This window comes from Melanerpes formicivorus, unplaced genomic scaffold, assembly GCF_026170545.1.
Source record: "Melanerpes formicivorus ecotype bairdi unplaced genomic scaffold, bMelFor1.0.p_v2 SCAF_24, whole genome shotgun sequence".
In the NCBI taxonomy this organism is placed as follows: domain Eukaryota; kingdom Metazoa; phylum Chordata; class Aves; order Piciformes; family Picidae; genus Melanerpes; species Melanerpes formicivorus.
In genome coordinates, this window is record NW_027142376.1 from 3,345,001 (window position 1) to 3,361,424 (window position 16,424).

Consider the following 16,424-nt stretch of genomic DNA (forward strand, 5'->3'; position numbering starts at 1 on the left):
GCCTCACCACCCTCACAGCAAAGAACTTCTGAATGTCCAATCAAAGTCTACCCTGCTGTAGTTTAAAACCATTGCCCCTTGTCCTGTCACCCTAAGCCCTTACAAAAAGTCCCTTCCCAGCTTTCCCATAGGTTCCCATCAGGTACTGGAAGGCTGCTCTGAGGTCTCTCTTTTCTCCAGGCTGAAGAGACCCAGTTCACTCAGCCTGTCCCTATAAGGGAGGTGCTCCAGCCCTCTCATCATCTTTGTGACCTCACACAGAATCCTCAGGACTCTCTCCAACAGATCTGTATTCTTATGTTAACTGGATGCAGTATTCTAGATGGGGTCTCAGAAGAGCAGAATAGAGGGGCAAAGTCACCTCACTTGTTCTGATGGCCATGCATCTTTTAAGGCAGCCCAGGACACAGTTGGCTTTTTGGGCTGCCACTGCAGACTGTCAACTAACGTCTAGTGCCTCAGCAACCAGCACCCCCAAGTCCTCTGCAGGGCTGCTCTCAATCCATTTGTCACCCAGTCTGGATTTGTGGGCTTTGTTGAGACCCCACCTCTTAAGCTTGTCCAAGTCCTTCTGGATGCCATCCCTTCCTTTCAGTGGGTGAACCGCACCACACAGCGTGATGTCATCCACAGACTTGCTGAGGGTGCTTCAATCCCACAGTTCATGTCACCAACAAAGATATTAAACAGCACTGGTCCCACTACTGACCCCTGAGGAATGGCACTAATCATTGGTCTCCATTTGGACATTTCAGTTTTTAAACACAACTCTTTGACAGTGGCCATCCACCCAGTTCCTTATCCAGCAAGTGGTCCATCCATCAAATCCTTCCAGTTTAGAGACCGGCGTGTTACATGAGACTGTGTCAGATGCCCTCAGTGCAGCTGTGTTGGTTGCCACCAACCACATCTTCATTTTCCATGTGCCCTAGCAGAGTCTTGAGGAGGATCTGCTCCATTATCTTACCAGGAACAGAGGTGAGGCTGACTGGCCTGTAGTTCCTCAGGTCTTCCTTATCTCCAGTTTTGAAATTGGTGGTTGTGTTTCCCTTTTTACAGTCAGTGGGAAGGTCACCAGACTGGAGAGGTACAGTCCTAAAAATGATTTTTGCAGAATAAAATTTTATCATGTTTTATGTGGAAACAGGAAAATGCCAGATAAAGGAACCATATTCTGCTCCTAGCTGGATTTTTTTTTTCTCCTCCTTTTTTATAATGGTAGTGTCAAAAGGTAATTAGAAATAGAGAAAGTCTCTGGACACTCTTTTTGGAAGTTGAGAATAGAAGTGTGTCATTGACAGTGGAAAGCAGACCCACAGGTTTTGACTGATTGATTTTTGTGCCAACTCATGCCATTAGGGACTTAAAACATTAAATGGAAATCAGCTGACTCTCTTCAGAGCCATAGTGCTCATTTCTGTTTCTAGACAACCTAGGTAGATTTTTCTTAATGTTTTAGATAAGCTTAAGTATGCACTGAGAATAGTCTCCTGACATTTGTAGCACCCAGAAGTTGTTGATGTATTTTGTTGATCTCCTGACACCTAAAATGAGAGGTAGGTGAGTTGCTCTTAGCTTAACCATGGTATTGAATTTTCTGAAGATTTTGCTTCTAAACATTTCTTCTCTTTTGAAGCTGAGAAAGTAGTAGTGTAACAGAAAACACAAGATAGCTCTAGTCTGAAGCATAGTTCCCTTAGGAGAAACTCAAGGATCAAAATACTCCATGATCAGAGCAACTGATGTCATCTACCTGGACCTGAGCAAAGCCTTTGACACTGTCCCGCACCACATCCTGGTCTCCAAACTGGTGACACATGGGTTTGATGGGTGGACCACTAGATGGATAAGGAACTGGCTTGATGGCCGCACCCAAAGAGTGGCTGTCAATGGGTCCATGTCCCAGTGGAGGCCAGTGACAAGCGGAGTCCCTCAGGGATCAGTCCTGGGACCTGTCTTGTTCAACATCTTTGTGGGTGACATGGACAGTGGCATTGAGTGCACCCTCAGCAAGTTTGCTGATGACACCAAGCTGTGTGGTGCAGCAGACACGCTGGAGGGAAGGGAGGCCATCCAGAGGGACCTTGACAGGCTGGAGAGGTGGGCACAAGCCAACCTCATGAAGTTCAATAAGAGCAAGTGCAGGGTCCTGCATCTGGGTCGAGGCAATCCCAGGCACAAATTCAGGCTGGGCAGTGACTGGCTGGAAAGCAGCCTTGAGGAGAGAGACTTGGGGGTGCTGGTGGACAAGAAGCTCAACATGAGCTCTCAATGTGCACTTGCAGCCCGCAAAGCCAATCAGATGCTGGGCTGCATCAGGAGAAGTGTGGCCAGCAGGTCAAGGGAGGTGATTCTCCCCCTCTACTCAGCTCTGGTGAGACCCCACCTGGAATACTGCATCCAGTTCTGGAGCCCCTATTACAAGAGGGATGTGGAGGTGCTGGAACGTGTCCAGAGAAGGGTCACAAGGATGATCAGAGGGCTGGAGCACCTCTCCTATGAGGACAGACTGAAGGAGTTGGGGCTGTTCAGTCTGGAGAAGAGAAGGCTCCGAGGTGACCTAATTGTGGCCTTCCAGTATCTGAAGGGGGCCTACAGGAAGGCTGGGGAAGGACTTCTCAGGATCTCAGGTAGTGATAGGACTAGGGGGAATGGAATGAAGCTGGAGGTGGGGAGATTCAGGCTAGATGTGAGGAAGAGGTTCTTCACCATGAGAGTGGTGAAGCCCTGGAACGGGTTGTCCAGGGAGGTGGTTGAGGCCCTGTCCCTGGAGGTGTTTAAGAGCAGGCTGGATGAGGCTCTGGCCAGCCTGATCTAGTGTGGGGTGTCCCTGCCCATGGCAGGGGGGTTGAAAGTAGATGATCCTTGTGGTCCCTTCCAACCTTGAATGATACTATGATCTTTTCTAGCTTAAATACCTTAACTTTCATAGTGAGTCTAGAGCTCACAATCTCACTTCTACTGGTAAGCTACTACCACTAAACCATGTCCTTCAGCACCACATCCATGCGTCTTTTAAATACCTCCAGGAATGGTGATTTTGCCTCCCTGGGCAGCCTGTTCCAATGTCTGAGAACCCTTTCTGTGAAGAAATTTTCCCTGATGCCTTGAACCTCCCTTGGCACAACTTGAGGCTATTTTCTCTTGTCAGGCCTGTCACATGTTGCGAGTGAGAAGAGACCAACTCCCACCTCACTCCAGTCTCCTTTGAGGTCATTGTAGAGGGTGATGAGGTCTTCCCTCAGAAGACTGAAGACTGAACAACTCCAATTCCCTCAGCCATTCCTTGTAGGACTTGTGCTGAAGGCCCTTCACCATCTTCGTTGCTCTTCTTTGAATATGCTCCAGCATCTCAATGTCTTTCTTGTAGTGAGTGGCCTAAAAATGAGCACAGTATTTGAGGTGTGACATCACTGGTGCTGAGCAGAGGGGAGCAATCACATCCCTAGACCTGTTGTCCACAGTATTACTGATGCAAGCCAGGATGCCATTGGCCGCCTTGGCCATTGGAGCACACAGCTGGCTGTCAGTCAACTCTCCTAGGTCCTTTTCTGACAGGCAGCTGTCAAGCCACTCTTCCCCAGGCCTAGTTGCAGGTGTACCTGCTGACTGGAGGAGGGTTGAACTAGATGAATTTTAAAGGTCCTTTCTGAGGCAAACCATTCTGATTCTGTTGAAGAGGACAAACATTAACATGCTTCTAGGCATCCATAGGCTTGCTTTTAGTTGTGTGTGGTAGAAGCACAATTTGCATCGATAGTAATTTTTCCTTTAATTTTTTGTGCATTCTTCACAGGGAGTTCTAACTTCCCTTGCATTGTACCCTTTGAGAATGGTACATTTACTCTTTTAATGAAGATACTGTAGAATTGTGTGGGTGTGGCTCTAAAAATGTTTCTAAGGTATTTGATGGCAGAGTTAATCTGGCACAGTTGAAGTTATGTGGTGCTGCTGTTATGGTTGGAGTGATTTTGTCTCTCCTGTGGAGCTCTTGCTTGAAGTACTTTTCCAAGTACTTTCATAGGGCTCAAAAGGTCCTGCCCCACTATTGTACTATTATACTATCATTTTTCAGTAATTCCACTCATAAAGCAGTCAGTTCATGAGGATTTATTTCTGTAATCCATGTACTTCACTGTTAATGCTTCCTGTGTGGCCTTCTAGGGATATTTGAGGATGGGAATTAGATTTAATTTTGGGTGAAAGTTCTGTAGTTAAGAGCTTTAAGCTTTTTGTTTTAAATTTTATGCAAAGATAAAATCTCAAACTTCTACCAAGCTTACCTAATTTCTAAAATAAAAATGATTGCTGTGCATCAACAGTAATTATTGTTGCTGCTTCTGTGGGGATCTCATGCACTCTCTTTCTGCTCTGAAACTAGAAATGCATACCAACTGTCAAACTGGAATCTTCCAGGGATAAATTAATACCTTGCTTGTAGCTACAGAAGTATAATAAGTTCTGTTCTAATTTAAATGAAATCTTGGCATTTAATCTGAGTGTTGTTTCTCAGGTAGCTGATGTCTCCTGTACAAGTAATGTATTTTATTTGCAGGGTCGTTGATTGAACAGCTGACCACAGAGAAGTATGAGTGCATGGTATGCTGTGAAGTGGTCCGGATAGTGGCTGCAGTGTGGAGCTGTCAGAATTGTTACCATGTGTTCCACCTGAATTGCATTAAGAAGTGGGCGCGATCACCAGCTTCACAAGCTGAAGGTTGGTATTTTCTCTTGCATGCCCTTTCCTAAACACGTTACAGCTAAGTTCATTTCTTATGTTGGAAAACTACTTATAAACAGTGTCTAAAGTAACAAGTAAGCTGTAAATAAAGCAAGTTTCAAATAAAATACTGTTCCTTCCGACGTTCTTTGGCTGCCTTATATTATCCACCTGACTGTTTTGATTCTTAATAATCTGGTGAAAACTAATTTCCAGGTGTGGATATATAAGTTTAAGAACACTCAGTTAAATCTGAGCACCAAGATGCAAAACTATTCTTACACAGCAAAAACTCTTACTGTCATCTCTGTTTGGCTGAGCAGTCAAGCAGAAGCAGCACTTCAAGCATTAGTTGACTGCTTTTTATTCAACCACTTTTTAGTTCTGTTCTCAGATAAAGGACTTGGAAATCAGTCAGTTATGCCATGTGGTGAAAGGACATTCATAGAAGATGGAAAGCTTTTTCATTTGTCATGAGCTTAAGTGGTTTCAGAGTCTTTTTGTTACACCACTTTTGGAAACTTCTACCACTGCATTCTGCTCTTTGAATGCTTTGGTGTAAGTGAAGGCTGAGTTGCAGCCTCTCTGCTGTGTTCAGCTGTGTGATGTGGACACTCAGAGGGCTCTAATGTTAATCTTGAAGTAAGTTTTTTTGTTGTGTTTTTTTAATTTTGAGGATTCACCATTCTTTGTGTGTCTCTGGGCAGACTGAGGAAATACAGACTGTCAGCTACTTCCAGATGTTTGAGAGGAGTTCTTGGAAATTGTAAATCTTTTGGAGAAAGGATTGGTTGTAAAGCTTTTGGATTTTTGAAGATGCACATACAGACCTTTGGGTAGGGCTAGTCATGTTTCATACTGACAGTAGAATGGAAAACAGAAATATCAGCACAAGATTTGAAGGCATTAGAGTGTTTGAGAAGGGAAGGGTTTTCTGAGTGAAACTGAGCTTGTGAGCCAGACTCAGTTTCTCACAATTTTTTATCATCACGGCCTTGTATCAGAGGAATCTTGAATACAAAGTCTTCTTGCACTGTACAGGATCTCTCTCCTCAGGGATTCCTTCAGAAGTGGTTTACTGAGGGTGTCTTCTTTCAGACACTTCTTTGCCTACTGTCATCTTGATGGTCATCTGAAAAAATACTTTCAGCTCGTCCAAGCAAGGTGAAATAATCCAATGTCCTGGTTTTGCTGGGTCAGAATCGTAGGGCAGCTATGGGCTGCAGGCCATTGGCAGTTGGAGTCAGCCGGAGCAGCTGACCTGAGTTGGCAAAAGCTGTTTCCCAGATCAGAAACATCATGCTCAGTATAAAGGGATAAGTTTTCTGAGGACAGGGGCCTTACTGCTTGGGTTCCTAGTCTCTCTTGGGCTGTTTCTAACCCTGTTCCCCTTCCTTGTGTGTTTATTCACTGTGTATATTCACTGTGCTGAGTATGACTACATGCTTTATACTGCTGTGTTGGTATTAGCTTAGCTCGGGTGAGAGTCTCTTCTCCTTTACCTGATCCCCTGGTCATCTCCAGAGCTCACTGGGTGATAGAGTAAATGCTGTAGTTCAGCCCCAGATATGGGCTACAAGTAGACACCTGGATATCTGTGGGGAGCTAGAGGCCATTGCTCTGTTCTTAGTCTACTTAAACTAAATTGCTTCTCTGCGCTAGACTCTTTGAAGCAGTTCCTTCTTGAGCTGTGGGGCACAGAACTATTGCTTTTAATCTTTCTCTCTGAGATACCTGTTTCTGAGATGCTTCAGTTTGTAGCAGCCAAACAAAAAAAAAAATATTGGGGCATGCAGGTTGGTCTTGAGGATGAATGAGATCCATGTGCCACGGTCCTGCAGCCACTCAGCCAGAGCAGTGCAGCTTTCTGCCATAGTCTGGGTGGCACAGTGAAATGGGAAAGGATGACAAGGGATGTATGAATAGGCACCAAGTTTTAAAAAGAATAGACATGCTTTAGTGTTGCATTTCAAGAGTGTCAAGGCAGTCTGTAATCTGGATCATTTCCATTTTGTAAAAATCATTACCCTTGTGCATTATGATGGTTAATGTAGAAATCTCCAATCCAACTGGTGACAAACACAGACATGCCTGTCATTGCAGTGCAGCTGTTGTGTCATAACAGGGGTTTTCACTTGCAATCCCTCCTGCATTCATAACCTGAAAATATCATAAATCTGTCAGATTTCTTTGTTGTGAAGAACAGTTTTAAAATCACATCATTGGGGCTAATTGGTTAAAAGAGGCAGAGGTAATGACTTCATGTATTTTATCTATCTTTAAAATAATAAATCTACCTTTTCCATTCAGTAGTTCTCTCATGAGTATTCTTCATAGCCAAATGCATACTGAATTTGGGAAACATTTGGAAAAACTACTATTTAGTAAAACACCAACCTGAAGGATAATCACAGAATCAACCAGGTTGGAAGAGACCTCCAAGATCACCAAGTCAACTGATCACCCAACTCTATCTAATCAACTAGATAATGGCACTATAATGTCCTAGTCAATAGCTAGGTGGCTTTTTAATAAAGTAGATTATTCTGCTTTATGTGGCACTAATTTATTCTGGATGTGAAGCAACATTAAACTGGTCTTCCATAAGACATGTAAGCTCATAATGTGAGAGGATAACAAAAAGGAAAATACAGATGGCGCTTAAGACTAGGTAATTATATTTTTCACACCAGTTTCCCACACTTAATTAACACTTCTTTATGCTCACATGCTCAGATATGGTGTGGCAATGTGGTGAAGACTATCTATATTCTAGTAGAATGTCTTATGACAGGGTATGTGTTAATTGGAAAAAAAAAATTTTGAAATTTGTTCTTTCCCCCATATAAAGTTGGAGACTTGTCCAATGAAGTACCACTGCTGTGTTTATCTTAATAAAAACATATCTTGTAGAGTACTAACCTGCTTCCTCACCACTTCTGAACAAGTGAAAAAAATTAGTTTGCTTGCAGCTGTGATAAGAAACAAAGCAAAAGCACTTACTCTGCATTGACAAATATCTCCTTTATTTACTTCAAGTTGTTTTTATCTTTTTCAATCCACAGATGGTAACAGTGGATGGAGATGTCCAGCTTGTCAGAATGCTTCTACACAAGTTCCTAAAATTTACACTTGTTTCTGTGGTGAGTTTCTTGTTTTTGCAGAGAAAACCAGTTGTGTTATTTTGATTTATTTTTATTTTGAATTCCAATATTGCTGCTTACTTGTCTACATCCATAAAATGTAACCTTGGTTAAAACATTATTGACAGGGGGAGGTGGCTGCACAGAGAATCGCACATGTTGCTTAAAACATTAAAAAATATTAAATAATTAGTGATAACTATTGAAATAGTGATAAAGATTGAAATAATCTGCATATGCTGTCAGTCTTTGTGGCAAGATACACCAAAGTACTACAGAAGTCAAGCATACAACTCTCTAAACCTTTACATTGATACAGCAATTTTGTCTTTTATGCTTATCAGGGATCCATAGAGGCTAAACAGGAAATTATATCCACACTTCTCAGACCTTTACATAGATACATGTTTAATAAAGAGATAAATTAAATGAGCGCAAGACTCTTTGAAGCTCTAAGTGTATGTCCACACATTTCTTGAACACTTCCAGGGAATGGAGGTAGCATAGGACTTTCCCCCTGCAGTTTATTAGGCTGCATAGTAGATGAGGAAACTAAAGGAGGGGTTAATTTTCTTGGGTTTTTTGGTTTAATTTAAAATACCTGCTATCTAAATGCCTGCTGAGAGGATAGAAGAAAAGAATCTTCTAGTGCTTGATATTCAGTGCATATGAGCACCGAAAATGGATAAAACATAGAATGTGGTTTTCAGCCAGTGTCCCAGCACTGTCCCTTTCTTAAAGGCACACCCTCAAATGGTCACATTTTCAAAGACGACTGCTGTCGCTATTAAGAATACAGCTTACTCTTTTTCCCACTTTCAGTATTGGATTTAAAGCAGTGCTTTTGTCTTTAGGTAAGGTGCACAATCCTGAGTGGAATAGAAATGAAATCCCACATAGCTGTGGGGAACTTTGTGGAAAGAAGAGACAGTGTTCAGACTGTCCACATCTTTGTAACATGTAAGTAAATGTTCATCAAAAGGATACTGTAATGATCTAGTGAGAATTTCTGAAGAATGTAGGTGGGTATTTTGTCCCCTGTGGAATCAGCAACTCTGACTGTTGATAACAAGCTTCTGGTGATGCTTGTTCTGCTCTTACCAAGTGCTGCTTGGGTGGTTACACTGACATTTCATGTTATGTTAAGAGTAAGTTGAAGTGGGTCAGAGCGGCTTAAGTTACTTGAGGATCACATCAGACTCTTGTGGCTGAGGAAAAAGACTTGATTTAAGAGTTATGAGAAAAGATTTGGATCCTTTTAAAGTTTTGTAAAGGGTTTTTAGCTTTATCAAGGATAACACTGAGAACACTGCATACATTGAAGGTAAGTTAATACTGAAGACTTCAGCCTGTCTTTTTGAGTTTATTTTGAGTTTAGTCATAGAGGAGGAATGCTTTTATATCTTGCAGGAGTGCAGGTGGCTTCTATAATGTTCTGATAAATCACTGCAGGCTGGGTTGTGAGGGATTGTTTCTCTGGGAGTGCAGTAAAGCTAAAGTTAACTTAGCAATTGTGTTTGCATTTTTGACTTATTTTTAAGACTGTGCCACCCAGGACCTTGCCCTTCATGCCCAGCCTTTGTGACAAAAACTTGTGAATGTGGACGAACAAGGTGAGAATGATTTCATTATGCAAACAAAGTTTATATAGGAATAGTTTATTATAGGTTTATATTATAACATTCTTCTTTATTATAGTTTGTTAAAAGTTTACAGAACAAAGTTCATTCTGAGCTGTGACTTTCGTTTGTGCACAGAAATAATTTGGAGAGTGCTGTGTTTTCTGTAAATGCAATTGCTTTGAATCTTTTAAGAAAAGATAAAAATAGTCGAGAGTTGTCTGTATTAAAATCAGTTTGATACATGCAACTGACCTGTCCAAGCAGTCTGTGAGTTGGATTTAATTATTGAAATCCTATTCCAGTATGTATTTTTTATTTTGTAGAAGACAAGAAAAGAAGTAGAAAAAGGTTCACACTTTTTGTGTATGAGTGGAATGTCAAATTATTCCATTCTGAAAGCAGTGTGTATGCCAGTGGTACAGGTCCCCTGAAAAGAGAGGTGTAGTATATTCTAGGTTTGAAGACTGTCTTTTTATGGTTGATGCATTAAATGTCTTTGCTAACAGTAAGGCTGTTCTGCCTTTACATTTCATATGTAAAACTTGCTTCTAAAGACCATTTTTTCATATGGTACTGTATTATCATCCAGGATATATGGTATGGTACCTCTTACTCAGAGGTACATTTTACAGCCACTATTTGAGTCCAGCCAGAGGGGAAAAAGAGGTTTTGTCTTTTTGTAGACTACTGATGCACTATTAGTGCCCACATCCCAATCTTCATTCAGCTCAGTAGACAGGGTCATGTACTTCTTGGAAGAGATGTCTGTAATAGAAACATTTGCCCTCTGGCATCGTGCATAACCATGCATTAGGTTCAAGTTATTGTTTCACATTTTTATTCTTTCCATTTTCTTGAGAGAGAATTATGTAGGCTTACTACTGTAAGAAGTGTCCCACTTTAATAGGGTGGGAAAAGGAAGAATAGAGGTTTATTTGTTTAAAAAATAAAAATATTGTATTAAGTTATCCTTCTTTCAAAGCCTTGCTGAAAAAGTATTTTCCTGTTTAATAAATGTTGTATTGATGTTAAGGTAGCTGACAGACTTTGGTATCATTTCTCTGCAGTCATTCAGTTCGCTGTGGCCAATCAACAAAAATTCGTTGTTCTAATGTATGTGGAAACACTTTAAACTGTGGTAAGCACAACTGTACTCAAGTGTGCCATGCAGGAAAATGTTCACCTTGCCAATTGTCAGTACAGCAAGGTAAGTAATGGAATGGCTTATTCCAGTCTATACCATGAAATCAAGAGTGTGGAAAAAAACATTATCAAGAGACAAGTGCTTGTATTTTACCTAACAAACCCAAAATTTATTGCTGGAATAGTGAAATATCACTAGGAAGAATCCTGCCAAGATGACTAGGCCTTTGGAATATGTGTTCTGTTAGGGTTAGGACAGGGTAGTGGCACTGGATTTCATTAGCTTGAGAAGGCTGAGTAGTGGCCTTTCAGTAACTAATAGAAGGCAATTGAGAAGGCAGAGGCAGACTTCGCATTGGTGGGGGACAAGAGAGGGTGAGCCAAAGCTGAAACGATGTAAGTAGCTATGAGGAGAAGCTGTTCTTGGGAACTTAGAGGTTTTCAGGACCCAACTAACTGAAATACTGAGTAACTTGGTCTGATTTCATTGGAGACTGCTTTAAGTAAGGGCTTGGTCTAGCTGATAGCATGATGGCCCTGCTGTCCTGAATTGTTCTATGATCCTCTTTAATCTGTTACTGTAATTCTGAGACTTGCTTAAATGATATGTGGAAGAAATATTGAAAAAGTATAGGAAAGCACATTTCAACAAGCTACTCCTGGTTTCTGTTTAAATTTCCTAAACTTGGTCTTGAATGGAAATTAACTTGTCTATGTATCTGTGCCAGTATACAAATAATAATAATAATAAACAACCAGGTTGTAAGAGACCTTCAAGATTGTGTCCAACCCATCAACCAATTCAACCCACCTAAACAAATAAACCATGGCACCAAGCACCCCATCAAATCTCCTCCTGAACACCTTCAATTTTTGTTGAACAATTTGTATAGAAAATGGGAAGCTAATTTTCTCAACTTTTAGGGTAAAAATAAATTTGTTATATATATTGCTTTAATAATAAGTAAGCTTTTTGTGCAGATAGTACCCCCCCTTTAGTTTTCATCTCCTTATCAAATCAAATAAAACAAGGAATTCCAGGTTCTGTAGGAGCTCTGCTGCAGAACTCTAATGAAGAGCAACTCCATTATTCTTCTAAAAACTGACTAACAAATTGTCATATTTTGTCCTTATTTTTGGTCTACTGGTGGAGGTGTTTTGTCATTGATACTCTCTTACGCTGTTTTATGTGGAACATTGCTTTCTTTCAGTGTGTTACTGTGGAAGTAACTTCAAGGAAGTATTGTGTGGGACAAAGGAAGAATTCTCAGATGGATTTGGGAACTTTTCATGTCAGAATATATGTGGCAAGTAAGGTCACTATAATTCAGATTTTTTAAAAGAAAAAGGTGATACTCTTGGATAATTCTCTTTTTTTGGTTGTTTGGTGTTTTGTTTTGTTTCTTTGTTTTGTTTTTTCCAGAAAATTAAATTGTGGGAGGCACACCTGTACCCAAGTATGCCATCCTCAGCCTTGCCAGCTCTGTCCACGGCTTCCACAAGTAGTGTATCGCTGTCCTTGTGGTCAGACACCTCTCAGCAAATTACTGGAACTAGGATGTGTTGAACGTAAAATATGCACAGACCCTATCCCATCATGTGGAAAAACATGTGGCAAACCTCTTTCTTGTGGTAGCTATGGTAATTAGAGCTTTCTACATCAGAGAATTTGTTCTGGTTGGTTGTTTATAATCACAGAATCACCAAGGTTGGAAGAGACCTCAAAGATCATCAAGTCCAACCATTACCACAGACCTCATGACTAAATATAATGGTACATTAAAACCAGGAAATATATTTATCTAGGAAGCACTAATGCTAGGTAGCCTTTTAAATTCTGTTTACATGTACCATTCCTACATGGGTAGAGGAATAGACCTGTAGGAATTTCCGGAGAGTCTGATGTCTTTTCAAAGCCCACAAGGATCATCTGATGTTGAAGTGGAGATAGGTAGAGATAAATTACTTTGTTCAAGTGCCTCCAGTGCAGATGTTAGTCAGTTAAAGGGTAGAAAGGCTCTGCAGAGGGACCTCGACCCACTGGACAGATGGGCAGAGTCCAATGGGATGGCATTCAACAAGTCCAAGTGCCAAGTGCTGCACTCTGGGTACGGCAATCCCATGCAGAGCTACAGGCTGGGGTCGGAGTGGCTGGAGAGCTCCCAAACAGAGAGGGACCTGGGTGTGCTGATCGACAGCCACCTGAATATGAGCCAGCAGTGTGCCCAGGTGGCCAAGAAGGCCAGTGGCATCCTGGCTGCATTAGGAATGGTGTGGCCAGCAGGAGCAGGGAGGTCATTGTGCCCCTGTACTCTGCCTTGGTTAGGCCGCACCTTGAGTCCTGTGTCCAGTTCTGGGCCCCTCAGTTTAAGAAGGACATTGAAACACTTGAAGGTGACCAGAGAAGGGCAACAAGGCTGGGGAGAGGCCTTGAACACAAGCCCTCTGAGGAGAGGCTGAGGGAGCTGGGATTGTTTAGCCTGGAGAAGAGGAGGCTCAGGGGTGACCTCATTGCCCTCTACAACTACCTGAGGGGTGGTTGTAGCCAGGAAGGGGTTGGCCTCTTCTCCCAGGCAACCATCACCAGAACAAGGGGACACAGTCTCAAGCTGCGCCAGGGGAAGTTTAGACTCGAGGTGAGGAGGAAGTTCTTCACCTAGTGAGTCATTCGTGTTTGGAACGGGTTGCCCAGGGAGGTGGTTGAGTCATCGACCCTGGAGGCGTTCAAGAGGAGATTGGACGTGGCACTTGGTGCCATGGTCTAGTCATGGGGTCTGTGTTGACAGGTTGGACTCGATGATCCTTGAGGTCCTTTCCAACCTAAGTTATACTGTGATACTGTGATACAGTATGTGTTCATTTCCTGCTGTTCTAAGAGTGTCATAATGCAAGAAGTACCTTGAGAAGCGTACATGCGGAAGCAATATGACATTTCAGTGAAATTTTACTCCCTTTTAATTCAAATTAATTTGTTGAGGAAGCCAGCTGCACATAAGCTTAGTATCTTTGACCAGTGATGCTGCTAAAAATAGGAAGTTCTAGGTGATGGATTTTTAATTGTTAATCTTTGTATATTTCTTTTGCTAGAGTTGATTCATACATGTGAAAGCCTTTGTCATGAAGGAGAATGTAGACCATGTTCTCGCACATCAAATATTTACTGTAGGTGTGGCTTCAAAAAAAAGGTCAGTGTATAAAACTTAGCCATGGAAACAAGTAATATTTGTTGGTTTAAAACTGCAGAGAAAAAGGAGCTGAAGTAGTTAGGAAAAGAAAGCTAAGAAGTATAAGAGATGCTATGCTCCTTAATGGCAAGAACCTCTTGTATACTAATGGATAGATGTTAGCTAAATGATACTGTGAAATGGTGACATGAGTTACTTTTGAAGGCAGTTTTTGGAAGTATTTTGCAGAGTTTAATCAGAATACTGATTGTTTAAACTGGCTGTGAAGTTCTCTATTATTCTGCACTATTTCTAAAGCTCATGTTGTATAAGCTGAGGAAAGAGTATCCTAACACAAAACTTCATAGTAACAGACTGTAGATTTGTTGTATAGGTGTTTTTTTTTTTTGTTTTGTTTTTTTTTTTCCTGGAGAGAATATGTAGTTTCTACTGGTCCCAATTCATAGAATCACAGAATGGTTTGGGCTGGAAGGGATCTCCAAAGGTCATCTAGTGCAATTGCCTGCAATTAACAGGGACATCCTCCACTAGATCAAGTTGCTCAGAGCCTTGTCGAGCCTGACCTTTAATACCTCCAGGGGTGGGACCTCAACTACCTCCCTGGGCAACCTGTTGCAGTGTCCCACCACATTCATGGTGCAGAAAGTGTTCTTAATATCCAATCTACATCTATTCTTCTCTAGTTTCAAATGATTGCTCCTTGTTCTGTCACCAGAGGCCTTTAGTAAACAGTCCTTCTCCAACCTTCTTCTCAGCAATTATTATATAAAAATTAGTGTATGTTTAAACTGTACTATTTTTTGCAATCACAGCTTTGAAATCTTTGGCTACTATCATGATGGTTTTTCTGATCTGTTATATACCATCTATAAGTAGAGATGGCTTCTGAATATTTAAGTCTTCAAGCCTATAGAAATGACTGAGACTTCGCTTGAGATTGGAATCTTTTCTCCTACAAGTTTGCTTGAGGGTAGTTCTGGGGTAGGAGACATCAGATTATCTTTTATTTTGAGGCCTGAAACAAAGTATTGAGGTTTGTGCTTTAGTTTACACAGCTTCTCAGACACCAGAAAGCTGCTTTCTTGAAAAACTATGAACGAACTACACTGATAACTTACGTCAGGGAAACTGTGGTGGTCAGCGATTAGCACTCAATGTGAAGTCCTGATGACTGAAGGTTTAGATGTAGTTGATCAACAGTGGGGTTTTTTCAGCCATCACTGGAACAGGTTGCCTGGGGAGGTCATGGATGCCCCCTCCCTGGAGACGCGTTCAAGGCCAGATTGGATGAGGCCTTGAGCATCCTGGTCTAGTGGAAAATGTCCCTGCAGTGCCAGAGGGATTGAAATCAGATGATCTTGAAGGTCCCTTCCAACCCAAGCCATTTTATGAATCTATAAATCATCTTCTATTGTCATAAATCTAGGTACAACTTCCTTGACTATGAGATTTGACTTCACTCTCTCTTTCCTTTTTTAATATCAAGTCATAATTGCATTTTTGGGACAGTTTGTGAAAGCACAAATTTATCTGCTAAATTATGTGGGGAATGCAAAACTACTAATGGATATTGAATCTCAAAGGAAAAAGTAATGTGTTAAAAGATGTGAGGACTTTTTCCAAATGGGTTTCACTTCTGTATCCAGAAGTGTTACACACCTGGAAACAGTCCTGTGTCTTTCTGTATTATGGAACTGGATGCTTTCTAGATAAATTAAGTTTCAGTTTTTTCATGTTTTAACCTAATGGATCCCTCTTTGTCTCCTAGGAAGTCCCATGTGCTCTCCTCAGAAATAAAGGTACAGTGTTATCTTACCTATATAATACAAACTTGTTTTAAAAATGATCCACAACTCATACTAATTTTGAATTTGGTTGGCAAAGTTAGCAAACATCCATTCAGTACTGCTTCTTTTATCTATATGTCTGTACCAAAGTGATAATTTTTTGAGATGATGCTTCTTTGGGGAAGAGATATCCAATAACCTTCTTTCATTTCTGTCCATCTTTTGCCTAAATAAAGGCTTCTTCAGCATTTGATCTCTAAGATTCCAAACAACTTGCCTGTTTAAATTGAGCAGTTTCTTGTGCTACCTGCCATATTCACTGGGTCACTCCCCTGACATCCTGCAGATCTTTGGGTCAATTTGCCCAGCTCACATACAAAATAGTACTGCTCTGCTTTTGTCCAAGACCTCAGCTTTGATTTTGCTTCACAGTTGTATGTTGCTGGTCTTAGCATCTGAGCTTGGTGGAGAGTTCCCATTCCTAGTATTCTGGATGTAATAAGTCAAATTTAACTTCAGTAAATTGTTTACTTGATGGACCTCTGTCATACTGAGGTGCTTGCTTACAAGATACATAAGGAAGTAATATACATATTTGCTAATTTGGACTTTTGTCTATGAAGGCTTTGTTTTTTAGAATCCAGAAGTTACCTTTGGACAGTGATAAGGATGTTCTTTGTTAGCACCAGTTTCACGAGCATATCAGCAATAGTTGTATTTGACTGACTTTTACTGTTTTACCAGTTTGAGCAACCTTAAATTGGATGTTTGTAGTACTCCAGTGTGTCAGGATACCCTATTTTCTGTGTTGTCCAAGTAATTAA

At 41.1% G+C, this 16,424-nt stretch overlaps 1 protein-coding gene across 2 annotated transcripts in view; it reads left to right on the forward strand.

The window, feature by feature from the left end:
* The window catches only part of NFX1 (nuclear transcription factor, X-box binding 1), a 51,329-nt gene that overhangs the window by 12,587 nt on the left and 22,318 nt on the right, over nucleotides 1-16,424 (forward strand). For both annotated transcript variants that reach the window (XM_068152614.1, XM_068152615.1), the window contains exons 3-11: nucleotides 4,556-4,717; nucleotides 7,786-7,863; nucleotides 8,718-8,823; nucleotides 9,405-9,476; nucleotides 10,553-10,692; nucleotides 11,840-11,939; nucleotides 12,052-12,269; nucleotides 13,716-13,813; nucleotides 15,582-15,612. In XM_068152614.1, the coding sequence (XP_068008715.1) occupies nucleotides 4,556-4,717; nucleotides 7,786-7,863; nucleotides 8,718-8,823; nucleotides 9,405-9,476; nucleotides 10,553-10,692; nucleotides 11,840-11,939; nucleotides 12,052-12,269; nucleotides 13,716-13,813; nucleotides 15,582-15,612 (1,005 nt within the window). The remainder of the gene's footprint in view (nucleotides 1-4,555; nucleotides 4,718-7,785; nucleotides 7,864-8,717; nucleotides 8,824-9,404; nucleotides 9,477-10,552; nucleotides 10,693-11,839; nucleotides 11,940-12,051; nucleotides 12,270-13,715; nucleotides 13,814-15,581; nucleotides 15,613-16,424) is intronic.